General features: G+C 40.8%; 1 protein-coding gene across 2 annotated transcripts in view; it reads left to right on the plus strand.

Moving 5' to 3' along the window:
• ccser1 (coiled-coil serine-rich protein 1) overlaps positions 1-18,932 on the plus strand; it is a 117,453-nt gene that overhangs the window by 4,907 nt on the left and 93,614 nt on the right. For both annotated transcript variants that reach the window (XM_061817054.1, XM_061817055.1), the window contains exons 2-5: positions 4,842-5,805; positions 6,952-7,333; positions 10,596-10,780; positions 17,824-17,914. In XM_061817054.1, coding sequence (XP_061673038.1) covers positions 4,870-5,805; positions 6,952-7,333; positions 10,596-10,780; positions 17,824-17,914 — 1,594 coding nt within the window. In that variant the 5' untranslated portion in view covers positions 4,842-4,869. The remainder of the gene's footprint in view (positions 1-4,841; positions 5,806-6,951; positions 7,334-10,595; positions 10,781-17,823; positions 17,915-18,932) is intronic.

An 18,932-nucleotide genomic window follows, 5' to 3' on the forward strand; every position in this document is an offset into this window, starting at 1 on the left:
ATGGAAAAAGAAATAATGCGTTCCAAGCCTAAAAAAATAGCCTTTCTAAAGCTTTTTTTTTTTTTTTTTTTTAGCTTTTCCTGCTAATTATCTGCATAGTAGAAATACATGTATAGTTTAAACACTTTATATAATTAAATAATTTAATAAATATATTTTTTTGCTTAAAATGTATGCTTTAACCTAGTAGAGTATGCTAGACTGGGAGTGCATTGCACTATCTGTAGCGACTCGGCCCCCACCCTTGGAAACCGTTTTTTATTAACAAAAGTGCAGAATAACTTTAAACAAGCAACAATGGGGGGGGACATTTTTTTTTCTTTTTATTTGCACAGAAAGTACGTAACTTGCAACTAGAGGTAGTGTTAATAGAACAAATGAAAAAAGCAATAGAAAAGTTTCAAATGTCTTTGGTGGGGTGACACGCCCCTTTTTCACAAAGAACGAATCTTTGTTTCTGCCATCTTTTAAGCACTTTTCTGAAGTGGCTCATAACAACATCATTAAAAGTTTGCAATGCTCTGCAACATTCAGCTTTATTCAGGTGATGAAGTTCTACAAAATTCCTTTTTTTTTCAGCACCAGAAGTTCCACTTGCCTTTTTTGGAGCCATGATCTCGGGGGTTAATATTGCTCAATTGGAAGAAAAAAAGTAACTCCCGGGACACGTCCACACGCAGAGGAGTTTGTGGGTCAACAGGTTGCGTTGCGTGCGTGATGTCGTTTTCGTTTTTTTCGGGGGTGCGTTCGAAAGCACAAAAATAAATCGTCGTGGGTCAGCTGGTCGGGGTGTTCGAATACTGATTTTCGTTCAAAAACCAAAGCAAAAACATCTCAAAATTTTCATCCGAAAAGCGATTTGTATGAAAACAGAGACGTTCGAAAACCGAGGTACCACTGTACCATGATGAAAAGGCCGTAAAAATGCTTATAAGCAAACCAATATTCCCAAAAAGATCACTAAAAACGCGAGTTGTATTCTGGTTTTGCCGTCCAGTGGGTGTCGTAAACAAAAGTCACGTGACTCATGAGGTCACGTGAAAAGTATCTATTATGAGCTAGAATTAGTTCTAGTAAACTCTCTTAAAAAGCACAAGGTGACAGTATAGCCCCTTCCTCTTCTTTTTCCATTACATGTCAGCCACTTTGCTTCAAAGGATGAAGGGTTTTGCGCTATTGTAGTTTTTTTTTTTTCAAGTTTGTCACCCTATGTGAGATGTACTCTATGCATGAATAATCCTGCCTTCAAAGAGATACTGTCGTGAACCTGTTATGGAAGAGAGAGTCATCAAGTCAAACCACATGCAAACATACACTGAGAAAAATATTAATTTGGATAAATACACAGTAAAGTGAGAGTCGTTGTTTGATGTATTAACTGTGTGCGTTTGTGTGTGCATGTTTGTGCTTGTGAGCGTAAGTAAGAAAAGATTGAAAGCTAATCTGTTGTGATTTGGTGTCGTTAGGAACACGGCAGGGTCCTCCCCTCGACTCCTGCGGCTTTTTAATCAAAACAACATGCCAAACACAAAATATATAAACTGACTTTTATTTTTTTTTTTCACCATAGGCAGCATGGAATAATAGTTTTTAGCATCCCTGCCTCACAATCTGAGGGGGGAAAAAGCGACCTGAATGAGGACAAGGGGTATAGAATTTGGATGAATGCTAATGGGTTGGACATTCAAATGTTCGTTGTCAACAGCAGCTTTCAACACAAAGCGCAGTTAGCAGTGAGTCTTCAGTGTTGAACTTCACACAAAGGTCACGGCTGGTTATGTTGTGGTCTTTCTCAAACTTTGTTGAACCAAGGTGACCATTTTATCCATTTAAAAGAAAAAAAAAAAATCTCAGCTATTAATGATCTGGTGTCAATTTACTGAGAGATCGATTTATTTACGCATGATATGCTGCTTTGCTCCATTCGAGGAAAAAGAAAACACTGGACCATAAATCTATGATGAATAGAAGTGCTATTCTCCCATCATTTCATCAACACTTGCTGTTGAAAAGACTTTATCTGCAGACCTGCAAACATCAGCTGTTCATCAGTTCTAACCTGTGCTCTCAATCTGGTTTTAATCTGTGTTTAATCAGGTAGAGGATGTTTCTTGTCTGACGGTACTCGGTCAGAGTGCGTCGTCTGGGTCAACTGCTGGCGCCGCGCAACCGCAATAATACCCTCGTATTTTTTGGACCGATATCCTAACCGCTCTGTGGTTGACTGGCGACTCGTCCGGGGTGAACTCCACCTGTCCTCCAAAGTCAGACGGGCAACCAGGCTCCGGCTCATATGCCTCATAAATGAGGAAAAGAGCCATAAGAATATGGATGATGAATGAATTATAACCGGCAATCAAATCTGTTCAAGCCTTGTGGAAGTCGATACAACTCGACATTTGACTAACCTTCAACGTTTTGGCGTGTTGGGCCCCAGAAATGGGTTGACTTGACTGTAACAAATGAGTTGTTGGTACTGGATCAAATTTGCTTTTGGAGGAGGCACCTCAGCGCAGGGAGTTTACAGTAAGCTTATTACCGCCAGATCAAAACCAAAACACTTCAGTCCTTCCCTTGCCAGTGTGTGTGTGTGTGTGTGTGAGTGTTCGGCTGATGAACTGCAGCAAATAATGAAAATGTGAGTATTCAAACTTGTGACTTTCGCGACTCAGAGCGATTAGTAAACCCCGTGTCCACACTTTTGTTTCCATGAGGCGTCTTTTGCATTTGATCGCTAAATGTCAACCTGGCATGCAACTGGACAGGAGTTAATGTTTGCTGGGTTGAGTTTCCTGTTTGTCTGTTTCTTAACGGGATTACTGCAAAAACCACACGGCCGCGTCTCGGTGAGCGTGTGGGGTATCTGGGCCATATCGAGTTTTGGAGAATATCTGGTCTGCGGGATAAAAACGTCCTATCTGATTTGATAAGAAGCGTTTAAATGAGAGTGACATCCACGTTACAGCACACTTAATCATTTTATTATATTTAATGATGGGCACACCTGTATTTTAATGCATCACACACTTAATTATTTTATTATATTTAATGATCTGTATTTTAATACATCGTGACTGTATTCAATTATATATGCTTTCACAAGCAGGCTTAAAAAAATGTTTTTCGTTTTTTTTGGGAAGACACGATTGTATATATTTCGTCAATCGATGTATTTTGGTATGTACTTTGGTGTGTATCATTTAGGCATTCATGTTGCAGCCACATTGCCAAATGTTTGAAAACCTTTTTTTTTTAAATCAACATTCAAAACATGCCTTATTCCGATCAATAGATTTTCAATTTCACCAGTTTTTTTTTTTTTTTTTTACACTTCCATAACTCATATCTGAATAGTGCCACATGAGAGGAAAAAAAAACTGAATTGTCATTTGAAGCATGCACTGTACAGTCAAGCTTACACGTCCTAATGAGTAAACCTCCATATTTAAAGCTTTGGGTCTCTTTCGTAGAGCTTTTTGCATCAGATTACAGCCAATTAAAAATATAGAGTGGTGTCCATTTCGTGGGATTTAACAGATGGTGGACGACTTAACCCCAAAGATTTGCGGCAACTTGCATCAGATGCCGCATTTTGAGTTTACCACTTAATATTTCAGATTCCCTGGCTATTTTAAGTCCAGCGCTCGTCATATGCGAGACCACAACAGATGCAATAGCAAAGTTTTGATGCAACTTGCAGTTTTAAGCATTTCATTTCTGCAGATGACAGTTTAAAGAATCGTGTTGTAATAAAAAAAAGAAGAAAATTATTTTGTCTTTTTTTGTATTGATCACTGCGGTTCATTTGACTGTAATGTGACACCATACAAATGGATTATTTGCAGAAAAAGAAACATTACTGAGGAGTTTCAATTCACACTTTAGTAAGTCACAAATGTTTTTTAAGTCAGTGTTTATTACTCAAGCCTCAGTCAGGGTTTGAAATAAATTCACAACTACCAGTCTAGCCTGTCATATCGCTGTTCATACACAAAAATATGAACAGGAACAAATACATGTACTGTAAAGAGCAACGGTTAACTTGATTTTCAGCTATAGTGCGGCAGGTAAAAAGCACACCACAAAGAATTCTGGAAATGAGAAAGATCTGCCCGACCAGCTTTCCATGACTCTTTGCTTTGTGAAGCACAGTATCTCATGCATATTGCTAAAATGTATGTAGTACAATAAATAATTGGGACTTGATTTATGAGGCAAAAACAAAATAAAGTTTTATCCAATAACATTTTATGCTGTAGTAACACCCTTTTGCAAATGAGGTGCTATTCTGGGGTAACAAAATGACAGGTTGATACAAGGCCATGGAGGTGTTGTGGCAACAGTCATATTATTTAAAATAAATAAATAAATAAATTATCATAATCTGACAAGACCATAAACTGTTTTCCAAGATAGATAGTCGTAATATAATGGTATTAAAGTCAAAATATAACACGGGAAGAGTCTTTTTATCACCTTCATTCTCGAAAATCGGGACGTAATTCCCTTGCCCTATGCCTATTATTCCGAAGAAAATGACTATTCATTCAAGCATGCCAGATTTCATGTGATATTTCCGACTCATATCGAGGCTTTTCATTTAGCCAAAGGGAAGGTAGAGCGGAGTAATTAGTTTATTAGTTGGTCCCTGTTTGTAGGTGAACAGAAATGATCTAATTTATTGTAAAATTAATTTGCACACTCCAAGCTGCAACTCACAAACCCCTGAGGCTCCGGGGACCCAGTTCATAAGAGCCACTGCTCTAAAATGTTGTTGAAATGTTGAATGTGAAGCTTCTTTGTCTTAAAGTTTTTTTTTGTTGTGTTTTTGTGGTCTTCAGACTGCCTCACCACCGCTTCAGCCTATCGATGGGTGAATCCGGCACGCGTCGCTCCACGCTGGTTTCCCGCCTGCCCATCTTCCGCCGGAGCAACAGCAAGCGACAGGAGTCCCTGCCGCCGTCCCCGTCGTCCGGCGGAAACTGTGTGCACACCTCGTCGCCCTCCAGCACCAACTCCAGTTCGGGGAGCACTGGAAAACGACGGAGCCTTTTCCGCACGCCGTCGCTCAGCTTCTCGGCCAAGCGGAGCAGCCAGCCTCGCGTTCAGCCCGTCAACTTGAACCTCACGCCGCCCCCTCCGACGCAGACCACCGACGCCAATGGGAACAGTCAGGAGCCAATTACCGCGTCCCAATCGGCCGGTTGTACTGATGCTCATCCGAGGTTCCGACACTCGTTTGGCTTCGGGAGCCACCGGCAGAGGAAAATCACGCGCTCTCAGACGGAAGATTTCGACAAGACATCGGGGTCCTCTTCTGCAACTAATCGGAATGTCTTCATCAATTGCCTGAGTGGCTCGGCAGCCAACGACTGTGACGACTCTGGCTTCATCGAAGATTACGGCAATGGCAGCCGACGCTCGTCGCGACACAAGAAGCACCTGCTGCCCAAGTCCCTCTCGGTTCACCACCGCTTTTCTCACCACAAACCCTCAGGGGAGAATCCGGAATGCGCCGGTTCTGCTACCCTCTCCCCGGAGGCGGGAGGGCTTACACCGGGGTCTTGTCCGAGTGATGTCGGCCTGGAAAGCTCCCTTCAGTCTCCCGTGGTATCAGAGGACCGCACCACCGCCATCACCCCTTCTGAGTTCGTACCCATCACGGAGGATTCCGTCTCTGAGGCCGAAGCTCTGCCAAGTCCCAGTCCTGGACCTGCTCTAGTGTCTGCACTGACCACCGACACTGCCTCAGCTGAGGGTACAGTTGTCCCAGGGACATTGAGTGGAACAGTCTCCTCCTCACAGGTACCTTTTTAGATCGTTTTGACAGCTTTTGCTAAATTGTCTGGACAATAAAGTCAACAACCCATTTCATGATGTCAGCTACTCTTAAATCACTGTCAGTTTTAATGATAATTGAGGAAGGGGTAATAAATGTAGTGTTCTACGTTAGGTTTTTTTTTTTTAACATAGTCATATTACGCCAGTGGTATTCCATTCGATCTTTGAGATTGGAAATGTGTCCAATGGAGACAGTAAACAAAAATATTGGATTGGAATCAAATTTCTTAAACTTTGCAGTTTTATGACCGTTATTCATGCAGTCTGTTCCATTTTCTGCTCTCTCACCTCTATCCAGTAGCACCGAGCTGGTGTCCAGAGCCCACAGCATTTCTATGTTTCTATGGTGCTACTATCGTAGCAAAGAATAAGAGTGAATTTTGCCTGCTTAATGACGATTCACATGAAGTTTACTGTAAAACGGAGGAGACATAATAAAATAATTACACCAATTGGATGTGAAAATATGTCAGACGTAGTGTGTCTTTGTTTTTGTTTACAAAAATTACTAGCTTAACAGTGAATGAAAAACACCATTGAGAAACTAATGAAAATTAGCATTGAACTTGCGCCACTAATCTCTCAAAATTACGAGTATTAGTAGTACTCTAAAGATGAATAAACAAGATAGAAAGCAATACTTTCTGGCGTATATTCTTCAAACACTATTAAAAAGCGATTTTCTATATTCCAAGCTGCTTATCCTCACAAGGGTCATGTGAGTCCTGGAGCAGCTCACGGCAAACATTGGCAAAAGGCAGACCACACCGCGAACTGGTCGCCAGTCAGTCGATCTTCGCTTATAAACGCGCAAACAATGCTTTTTTTGAAAAAAGTAAAAAAAAAAAACAACTCCTATGTGAGGTACCCTCAGATGTGATGAACAAAAAAGGTAAAAATATAGAATGTAAAATCTGGTTAGACTGCCTGCAGGCGACATGAGAATGATTTTTTTTTTAAATTAAAGTGCATAAACAATTATCTTTCAAAATTCGCACAGGTGTGCCATCATTCAAGGCTTTTATTTTGTGTTCTGTTGAGAATATAAACACTTGAAGTGACAAAATTAAAGCTAATCATGCAAGTTTAAGTTCAATGTCATCTTCTCAGGTTTTCTTCTCTCCGGCTGTATCCGGCTCTGAGAAACCATTACTCCCTGACACCAGCACGACCAACAACACTGACTACGAGACGGCGATCTCCCTCTCGGAACCGGAGACCGCCGTCCCCTGCCCGTCCCCGCGCGAGCTGTCGTCGAACGAGAAGGAGGAGTGCGAGGAAGAGAATCCGGGGAGAAGGACGCAGGGACAAGAGACCGCCGACGCCGAGACCACCAGCGAAAGCGAGACGGCAGTGGCGAGAAGTGACTGCTGCCGCTCATACCCAGAACAGTCAGAGAGGAGGCCAAAACACACGCTGTCGGTTCACGAGAGAGGAAACCTCTGTGGCTGTCGTGAACCCAGGTCTTGTCATTTAAGGAAGCCGCACACAGGTAGGAACCAAGACCTTTTTACACTGTAAAGGATTTTTTTTAGGCACGTCAATAAAGTATGGAGCAACAATACCGCGACATGACAAGTTCTGGTCTTCTGCGGTATTATCAAAAGCTCCCTTTAAAAGATTTCAAATTTCTGAGACTGTATGAGAAACTTGTGACACTGTAGAAGTCAACATTTTCCATCTTTTTTCCGATCGACCAATATTCAGTATGAACATTACTGGCATAGAGTGGAAGCGAGCATAAGAATCCCCATTTTACACTGCTTGTAAAACTCTGCACGTTTCCATTTTTTTAAGGGACTATTAGAAGCCGTTTACACACTGCCTGTAAAATCACACATCTTATTTTTTGTCTAAACACCACTGACATGAAATAGTGTGTGACAAAATCGACACTGGAAGAAGTCCCAGGCTTTGAGGTAGTATTATAAGCCCCTTTTTCACTTCCTGTAAAAGAATGCAAATTTCGATTTGAGGTAGTGTCAAAAACCCCTTCTACAGCTTTTACAGTGCCTGTAAAAGCCAGTACTTCCATCTTTTTTAAAAAAATGAAGCAATGTACCAAAGAAAATGGGTACCGACACGCAGCAAATTTCAGCCTTCTGAAGGCAGCTATGACAAACAGTTGGCTCCATCTGCGCTTTGTTGCCGGTCGGCGGGTATCAGAAACCTCTTTTTAACTGCCTGTAAAAGAGCAATTTTCCACTTTCTTGAGTGACGTCAAAAGTCAGTTCCACTGCCTGTAAACGGTGTCATTTCCCATCTTTTTTTTAATGTATCAATGTTCCATATAAAAGAAACTGAGATGGAATGGAGGGCCAAGTCAACACAGCAAGTTTCCATCCTTTTGAAGAAGCCCCTTTTACAATGCGTGGAAAAGACTGCAATGTTCCACTTTCCGACGTAGTATCACAGACGCCTCTCCCCTCCTGCAAAAGCAAAACCTTTTCCGTATTTTTTTTTCAGAATTTTTTGCAATAGTATAAGAAGCCTGCCTGGAAAAGACAATTTTCTGCCTTTTTTACGTCACTGCTCCGTGATGCCCGGACAGGGGTATGTAGTTTAATTAATAATTGATGCCCACTTTTCTTGCCCTCTCAAGCAAAAAGCAGTTGTCACGGGCCTGCTTTGTACGTCACACAAAACCCTACGAGGTGACTGATCTGATCCAATTTTCTGATGGTACAATGCCGTGTCTCTTTGAAAGAGCACAAAGTTGTGGGAAATATTCTGCCTTCACTGGCTTCTGTTTAAGAAGCACAGCAGATAAATTCTGGGATCCGAATTGTGCTCATGTGAGATGGACTGATGTAAAGTAGCATAGTGTGCTGTTGTCTGGCAAGTCCACACTTCACATTGTTTTTGGAAATCATGGATATTCTATCTTCTGGGGCAAAGAGAAACACGACCATCTAAATTTCGTTCCCATTTCAACATTATGGGTTTTTTTTCAGCAACCTTGGCATCGGTGACTTGTACATGTGTGAAAGTACCATGAATGCCAGATCAGCAGTGAGGTAGGACTGTGTCGAGGATTAGCCATGACCTACTTCCTGTTTGCAGTGTTGATGGATAGTCTGACAGATGAGCTTGTACTAGAATCCATGTGGACCACGATGTTTCCAGATGACATTTTGCTCTGTGGGGAAAGCAGGAAACTGGTGGAGAAACTGAAAGGTGGAGGCATGCACTGGAAAGGAGAGGAATGAATATTAGCTAAAGACAGAATATACAGTGTGCAAGAAAAAGAGGGGTGGAGCAGGGAATAGTGAGGTTACAGGGATAAGAGAAAGTGAGGATAGCTTTAAATACTTGGGATCAACGGTCCAGAGCAATGGTGAGTGGGGTAAGGAAGTGAAGAAAGAGATCCAAGCAGGTTGGAATGGGTTGTGGAATGTTTCACCTTTGTTATGTGGCAGAAGAGCCTTAATAAGACAGTGGTGAGCCTAGCCATGATCTACGTATTAGAGACAAAAAGAAGCAGAGTTTGAGGTGGTGGAAATGAAGCTCTTGAGGTTCTAAGACTGACCAGCTTCAATAGGACTAGAAATAAACTCATCAGAGGGAAATCCAAGGTTAGATATTTTAGAGAGCAACGTTGAGGGTTTCGACATGTCCAGAGGAGAGATTGCATGTATTTTGGCAGAAGGATGGTAAGGATGGCGCTGCCAGACAAAAGAACAAGAGGAAGACCAAAGAGGTTAATTGATGTAGATCGATGTAATGAGGGAAGACATGAGGGCAGTTGGTGTGAGAAAGGAGGATGCATGACACAAACGTACATAGATTACCCGTAAAAGGACAAGCTGAAAGGGGGGGAAAAAAAGACCTGCTGCCGTCCAAGCAACGTCTTTTTCCAGGGACGTGCCTGCTTGTTTAATCGAGACGATGCCAGCCACTTTCTGCATTTGTTACAACAGCATTGCTTCATCGTAAAAGACTGCGAGTACCAGACTGGTCTGCCAGCAGTCCAGACCTTTCCCCTCCTGAAAATGTCTGCCACATTGCGAAGGACAAAATACAAAAACCGAGATCCCGGATTGTTGAGCAGCTGAAGTTGCACATCAAGTAAGAATGGGAAAGAATTCCGCCCACGATGCTTAAACAATTATTGTCCTCACTTGCAAAATTGGACATTGAATGTTACCAGGAAATATAATTTAACACGGTGGTAAACGGGGCCCCTTTTGCAGTTTCGTTTGATTGTTTGTTTGGAATGTCTTTCAGGAATCAAATTCAAAATGAGAGAATATTTGCCAAAAATAACCCAAAAACGTTAGTTGGAACATAAAATATACTATCTTTGTAGTGTAATCGTATTATTATAGGTTGAACGATTTGTAAAGAATTATATTGTTTATTTGCATTTTACACAACGTCCCAACTTCACTCGAATTTGTTGACAAACACGCATTCACACCTGTGGAAACCTTAGTCTTCAATTAACTTGGCATGAATTTTACATTTTTTTTTTTTTTTAATGTGGGAGGAAGCCAGAGTTCAAGGAGAAACCCATGCAAGCGATGGCAACCATCTTCAAACTTCATACACTAAGGTCGAAGCTTATATTCATACCCAGAATCTTCGTGCTGTGAGGCAAATGTGATAACCGCCACACACCAGTCGCTCCACTGTGCCGCAGAGTCTAAAACTAACACATCTAAATTAAAGAACTATGTTTAATGTTCTTCCATTAATTGTCTGTTCCGCTTATCCTCACTTCACGTTTAATATCGTCACTTTCATCCGTGCAGCCTCAATGTGCAGCAGCGTGAGCCCCTACCACGAGGTCTTGCGTCTGGAGAGGCGCTTGCGTTCCTCCTCCGAAGGCGCCGGCGGTCCTCGTATCCATGGCAACCACAGGGACAGCCCCGGCGTGGAGGGATTCGGCCTGCTGAAACGCAGGAACAACTCATCGTCATCCAAACTGGGAAGTCTGGTAAGTGTGCGTGACTTTGCTTCTACGACACGGTGGCACCTGGAAGGTAATAATAGGACAGTTTCCCATTAAGCTTAATTAAATATGGAATCATTTGTTCCACAGGCCAATCCTTCGCTATTGTAAAACCTTCATTAACTGTTTGAAACAGTTAATTGTTGTAGAAGTTAAAGCAGAAGTTTGAAAACAATAAAAGACTCTTGCAACACTCTTTTAAGTTTAATGACGATTGAGTGAATGATTAAACGACGTGACTCCCATGAATATGAACTGTTACTCAAGTATATAATGAAACCGACCACTAATGTAATTTAAAACAAAATTTAACACTCTACCTTTTCATTACAACTGACAAAGCTGTGGAAGCTCACCAATCGACGGTCATCGCAAAAGAAAAGCAACATACCAGCAATCGCTCACATTTGACGAGCGCGACCACGCTCGCAAATCTGCACAGTCGAGCACGAAAAATCAGGAGCGTAAAATTTGTTACAAGTAGAAAAAATAGGTATTGAAAGACGTCGCTTATTTTTTGTAGTCTTGAAATTAATTTACGTGTTTGTTTCATAAACGTTGTTAACAAAACAATCCCGCTCCTAAACAATCAGTATTCACCCGGAAACAGGACATGCAAGTTAACCGTTCTGAGCATGTTAGGAAGTGATCCCAAAAGCACGTGTTCAGAGCTGCTTCACGTACTGCGAGCGCATTTATGTCGAAAATCATCAGCATCATGAGCCTTGCCAAAGGAAATTCAGTTACACTGAAAACATTTCTGCCATATAACCCAGGTAATGTTTCAGTATCTAGCTATAATAAGTACGAGATTGTGATTTTCTTTGACTTGATCTAAATTCTAACGTTAGACTGGTCTGTCCATATATCTCAATGCGAACGGCCGTTTTCTCCCGTGGTACCGCGTTATCTTGAAGTTGCAAACTTTTCCCCTCTACATGCTTTAGGAAGTTATAGATCTACTGCTAGCTTTCATTAATGGATTGACAATAGATACCGTTGTAAATCACGCGAGATTATAACATCACGATTGCCGACAGGAATGTTTGTTACAATGCATCGCTAGCTTTTTGCCACTAATGCCGATTATGTTGAACCAAACTTTCAGCATTTTCAAAACATTGCTTGTTTAAATATTCCTTGACAGGCAAGTGCATTTAACTTTTCTTCAGATAGTTTGTCAGATCAAAAATTTTTATTGATGAAAAATTTTAAATACCGTTTTATATCATGTTCTACTAATATCAGTTGAAATTGGAAATAATTTTTGAGTTTGAAATTTTTGTTTTCTATTTTAATTATGTATTTGTTCATTTTATTCTAAATTTACAGTTGTTATTTTAAGATCTTGGGATTCCATCCCTAAACACACCCGTAACTATATCTGTGAGCATGACTGACCACACCCGTACATTTTTCAAATGTGAGTGACTGTGGCAGTCACTGTCTTTACTCAGGTGCATTTATGAAGGACAGATATGAAAGCTCATAATCACAGTCCTTTGTTCACCAAACATTGGTCAATAACTGACAAGTGGAAATTGGACCAAAATCAGGAAATTGAAATCTCATCAAAATGAAACTAGAAATAAACACAACCAACACCAAATACTGCTCGGTCATTGACAGATTTTGTTCTCATGATGATGGGGAGGAGAAATGGGGTTGAACAGACAACCAACCGGCTTCTATTTAGAGACGCATGGAGCATGGGGGAAAAAATGTGTCTTTAAAAACAATAAAAGCATTGCGAGTTGTGGATCACTTTACACACGATACTACATTATCATTGTGTCGACATCTTCATCAAGCAAGCCACTCAAGTACGTGTCTCCTATCAGAAGTGTTGGTCCATTTGCATGCTAATGTTTCAGACAGTGTAGTCCAGTGACCGGACTCCGCTTGTCACTTGAAAGTGAGTCTGGGTCTGTGCCAACCCTACGTGATCATTTAATGGTCATAGAAACTTAATGTAAATTTCACTTTTGTCGGGTGGAGAAGTACATTAGTGACCCCAATATTTATATTTTAGCATAAAAAAAAAAGGGAGAATTCCCCTTTTGGGACATTTTTACCTAAATTGACCATTTCCATTCATCACGACTATTTCAATAAACGCAACATATCTTCTTGGAAACTGTTGTCTTGATATCCCAACTACAACCCATATCATGATAACCATAAAACCATAACCGTAAAATGTAGATTTTGAGTAACAAACGAAATGTTTGGGAAGCACACTAAGATGAAATTGTAAGATTATCTGTTTACTGACTTCTTCGGCTTCGTGCTGTCGGGTAACATTTTGCCATTCCTTTCGGTTGCCTGCGGGGCAGCTTTTGAGATATTTGTTGTGCTTATCACATTTGTTGTTTTGCCCGCCTTTTCGTCGCCTGTGACGGTCGGATGATAGTGTGGCAGGCCGACAGCGATTGCTCCCACTTCCATTTGACAAGATAATCATGCAAAACATTCCTCCGGATGTTGTCTGCCTTTGATATGAGCGCCGACGACTTTGAACAGATTTTAGAAAACGTTATTTACGGTCATGGCGGAAAGCTTTGGCTCCAATCAATTGTCCTTGTAAAATGTAGAACGACCCAGTGGCAAGTACTTGACGGACTCCATTCAAGTCAGTGAGTCACAGAGTTACTTTGTGGAATCAAAAGTTTCCAATTGATTAAAACTCAATCAATAAAAACTCCTACGCTTTAAGTCATCACTTTCCATCTGCATAGCATCTCATTCGTTGATTTCCTACATGTATGCGAATGTTCTGAAACTTGCTTCTCTGCCAAGTAGTTGTGCTGTAGTGTGGGTGCATCTCAGATTCCCGTAGATGAAGTCATTTTAGTTTATGGACGGCACATAAGCCAAGCCTGATTTGAAATCTCACGTGAAATATGAATTAAAATTGTCCACGCATTCCTGACTTCCAGATGTTTTTTTTTTTTTCCTACTGAGTAGCCTGAAATCCAGTCATTGGAATGCTGATCTTATCTACGTCACTAGCGAAGTTCTCCTCCAACTTCCCTTTCCGCTCCTGAGCCAGTGATGTCATTGGAATAAACGTGTTTTTCCAGTCAGGGTTGGACTCCTCCAAGGCTGCACTTTGGCACCCTTTCTGTTCGTAACATTTATGGACATTATTTGTAGGCGCAGCTGAGACATTTGAGGGTCAGGTTTCTTGACTTCAGTATTACATCTTGTTAGCTTCATCAAAGCTGCAATCTCTAACTCTCTTCCCGGAGTGGTTTGCAGTTGAATGTGAAATCTTTGGGATTAGAATCGGCAGGGCTGTGTTGGGAAGAGGTAAACTAATTTGCTGGCTGCTCAAGATGCCGCTCTCATGACCTGATCTCGATAAGCTGAAGAAAATGGATGCATAGTTGGATATTTGCTTGGTTATTCGTTTGAGGTTGTGCATTTAAATCCATTAATTTGGTACCTGACAAACATCTGATACAGTTTGCCTTTGGTGAGAAAGCAATTCTTCATCCAGTTCAACTTGCTAAGGGACCAATTAGGTATTACCATAAACGACATAATGGCGATGTTGCTACAAGGCACCTAAACACCTCAGACATAGACAATTGTGGAATTTGCATCTCCTCCTCAAGCTTGCAATGTTTGTTTTTGTTTTGTTTGTAATGTTATTTTCATTTGGGAAACGCAAAGTGGCTTCCTCCAACATTGATAGACTGCTGGTCTGGAAGGAACCTGGTGTCACTGCTGTTCTGTATATATTAATGGAATTACTTTTGGATCATTTTTCATTTCAGAACAGAAGCAAAAGACCCACACAGAACACATTAGGTAAGGGACAGGAAGTATTACACTGTTGTAAACAGTGCAGCTTGGCCTCCAGCTGGTGGCTGTCACTTACGTTTTGCATCTTTTATTTCCTAAATAGAAGACAAACTATTGAAGTTGCACTTTCTAAAAAACAACCACTATTGTTTCTTTTTTATTCAACCTTTCATTTATTGGTAATTTTTTTTCCAAGCAGGTGCATGTTAAATACTGTCATTTACCTTCCTTTATATTTGTTTATTTTTTTTAACTAAAAATTCAAAAGGATTTTTTTGTAATTTTTTTCCTTTTTCACGACTTTGCCTTTTTTGTTGTTTTTCTTAACTTCCTTTGTTTTTTTTTAACTGATTAAAAAAAAAAAAAATCCGTTTTATGTTTTGCATTTTGTTCTTTCTGTTACCGTGACCTTAAAACATAGTGATTTTATTTACACACCGATACGCCCACATTAACGACCCATTAGTTTCCTAAACCCGAGTAAATACAGCACGCTGTAATTCTAAAACAACTCCAGTAAAACAGGGCTTTACAAACACACCAATTGATTAGAAGCAGATCAAGGCTGTAAAAGTGAACTGACTATAAGGTGAGAAATGACCCTTGGACCAAGTGCATAAAGTTCTTCTTTGTGAGGTTTCCGATAAAAGTAACCTAATTAGTTGTTCCGCCAGCTCGAGGTTGCCATACCCCGACTTCAAATCTTTCTCCCTTCACCTGAATGCCACTTTGATTCCTAAAACTGTCACCCGTCTTTCGTGGCACTTTGGAAAAGAGCCACCTTCTACTGATACCCCAGGTCGGATAAAATGTCGCTAGCGCCAGGATCGTACACTTTCAAATGCCAAACATGCGGTAAAAAAAGGTAACGGCATCGGGAAAGCCATGCTCACTCATCAAAAATGGCTCATTTAGCTTCAAATGAAGTCTGTGTGTTGCGGGATTACACTGTGACGACCTTCATTTATTTTCCAACACAGTGTGCGTCTATTCGCTTGAATGCCTTCTGTGTTTTTTTTTTTTTTTTTTTTAAATCCTGGATTCACTGAGAGAGAACTGTATGATTCAGTTTGTCATTTATGGGCACCAACTGGTTTTAAAAAGGCACACAACCTTTTTATTTATTCCTTCATGTGTCGTCCCGCCTCCCCTTCTCCTTTCATGTGTCGGTGTAGCGGATCAATACGGAATGAGGCTGTTGCATTGTTTTAGTCCAAACAGCAGTGATGAGAGCTGGACAAAGTCGCTTATTGGATTTTCCGAGTCCCTGCCGAGTTGCATGGATTTAATTTTTCTCCGGAGCAAGAGTTTAACCAAGGTCTTTCAAGTGGGGTTAACCATTTATTTGGCAAGGAATGACCCGCGCGTTTTCTGTTGCGCTTGTCCAAGCCGACTTTGGACAAGCGGTGAAGTTCACGCTGTACTGGTGGCCAGCCAAGTGCAGAGCACATAAAAGACAAACAACTATTTTCCACTCATATTCAACACCTATGGACAATTTTGGTGTCTTCAGCATACTTTTTTGGAACGTGGAGAACAGCTGGAGAACATGATAACTCCACAGATGACCAAGCCAATATTTTAACCTGACCTTCAAGACCAACACCGTATTTGGTGAATTGAAGCAGGGTTACCACATGCCATGAGGCAATAACTCCATATGATGTATGTTATATACTGTGATACAATTATGTGTCAAATCATTGATAGAATTTCCCAAAATAATGGCCATGCTGATAGACGGTGTCATCATCCACTTAACACAAATCAACACGTTCTCAATCACCATCAGGAAAAAAGTGTTAGTTTCTAATTTGTTTCATAGTTACTATCAACCCTTGTGAGAATAAGCAGCTTGGGAAATGGATGGATAGATGGATTATTAGGAGACTGATTTCTCACAATGCTGTTTGTGTATATTATGAATAACTGGACCACTAAAGTATTTAAACAAAAGGGTTGAAAGCGTAATTTTCCATTTTTGCATTGAGGCCATTAAAGGTTCCATTGTATAAAGGGTTAAGTGTGAAAGTTGGCATTTTCAAAAGCCGGTTTTGTTCTGTCAAATGTTACTTTAAAGTGATTAAAACAACACTATGAATGCGTCAAAGTTGTTATATAAACTATTAGTGATAAATAAATAATCCTTTCACCTTTTGTAAAATCAATGCCAGGGAATTGTGTGACGATTCTGAGAGAAAAGACGGAATGACATATTTTTTTATGAATTTTTCTGCTATACACCTCCCTTTCCTGGCCGTTAGATGGGAGTATTGGCTTTTGTTCAAACATTGAATCAGCCATGAGGGCCTTACAGATTGCAACCGATGCAGACATTTCATCCGTTAATATGTAAAAAAAAAAAAACATTTAATTCTATGGTGTTTGTAAAATTGGAAGGATGTCTTAATTGAATAATAGTCCAGAGTGCTTTATCAAAGACCAGTGCAGCAATATTTTAACATGTTGGATTTGCTTGTCTTTTTCACTAGTAATTGCAATGAATTTGATTATGATGGAATACAAAGTTAAAAAAAAAAAAAAATCCACGTTAGACTAATCGCTGCTTGCCTTTTTATATAACCGATCACGTTCTGCAGCAGGGTTGCTAGTGCTGAGAGGGTTTGCGTTTGAATTCATTTGCATGCTCTCTGCCTACTCTGTCCTCCTCCCACATCGCCAAAACCATCCACTTTAGTGCCACTGAAGAAAATGACTAATTAAAAAATTTTCCATTGGTGTGAGTGTGGATAGTTTGCGTGAGCCGTGTGATTGGCTGGTAAGCCTGCCTCTTGCCTAAAAGTCAATTGGGGGGAGGCGACCCTAATGAAGACGAGCACTGTAGTAAGTGGACGGACGGACGGACGGATGGATGGATGTTGACTTTCTCTTTAATTACTCAGTCAGTACTTTTCCCCCATCTCCTGTCATAAAGAGCCTCTAAATGTCCCCGTCTCAAAGGCAAGAAAGTTCCATGTCTCGTTCCAAATGAAAATACCATTAGCTCCTTTTGCACAAATGATTAAAATCACTTCATCTTTTTGTAGCTTTTGCTGTCTAACCTTTTTCCATTTGTCTGATTGGTGGCCTGAGGCTTTCCAGAAATGTTGGATTAATGTGTCTGCTCCATATAGTATTGATGTTATTTTCCCCAATTACAAAATGAATGAATGAAAGAAATCAACAAGATATTAGTCATCTTTATTTTGCCCCTGCAGGACATCCTAAATAATTTGGGCTCCTCTGAGCTGGATGAAGATGACCTCATGTTGGACCTGGACCTATCTGACGATCAGCGCCATCGTCACGGTAATTGTTTTTAATCACGCTTCGGATTGAATCTAATGTGAAGTGAGTTACAGGCTCATATCATCCCCATCATAAAACTTTTATTCTTATACTCTACGGTCTATGTTTTAAGTAACATTTTATCATTCTTAACTTTCAAGCATGCTTACAATTCATTTGATTTTGGGGATCCTTGATTTCTTTCTCCGAGGTGGAAATTCTGGGTCGATTTAGCCTAGTTGGACCCCCCCCCCCCAGTCTTAATGTGGTGAATGACTGTGATCGTAAGTACTAAACAGACTTAAGATTTGCAATAGTCTATTTTCAAAACCGCTCGGGGAAGAATAATGACTGTTAAAGAACCCCACACCACAGGATAATCGCTCAGGATGAGCCATCCTGATCCAACAGATTTTGGGTATCCACACAATGCGAATGGAGAAAGGAAGGAATGAACGCCCCCTAATTTGTTGGCAAATTTAAAGAGGAACAAATAGTAGTTTTAGAAGAAAAAAAAAAAAAAAAAAAACTTTGGCTAACGCTCGGCTAACTGTTAGCTTATCTGGTAACTACATTGCGGTTACAAACTCTCCTTCTCTTTCCTTGCGGTATTTGCCATTGAAAATATTGAATATCGTCACTAATCATAACTGTGTTGTAGTCAGCTGGTAAAGCGTTGGCCTGACAGTTCTGAGGACCCGGGTTCAATCCCGGCCCTGCCTGTGTGGAGTTTGCATGTTCTCCCCGTGCCTGCGAGGGTTTTCTCTGGGCACTGTTGTTTTCTCCCACATCCCCAAAACACGCAACATTTATTGGACACTCTAAATTGCCCCTAGGTGTGATTGTGATTCCGGCTGTTTGTCTCTATGTGCCCCGCGATTGGCTGGCGACTCGTTCAGTGTGTACTCCGCCTCCTGCCCGTTGACAGCTGGGATAGGCTCCAGCACTCCCCGTGACCCTTGTGAGGATAAGCGGCAAAGAAAATGGATGGATGGAAACATTTCTGAATTATCAGTCTGTGTGTTGGTTGCTTTAGCCA

The sequence above is a fragment of the Syngnathoides biaculeatus genome, chromosome 4 (genome assembly GCF_019802595.1).
Source record: "Syngnathoides biaculeatus isolate LvHL_M chromosome 4, ASM1980259v1, whole genome shotgun sequence".
Lineage (NCBI taxonomy): Eukaryota > Metazoa > Chordata > Actinopteri > Syngnathiformes > Syngnathidae > Syngnathoides > Syngnathoides biaculeatus.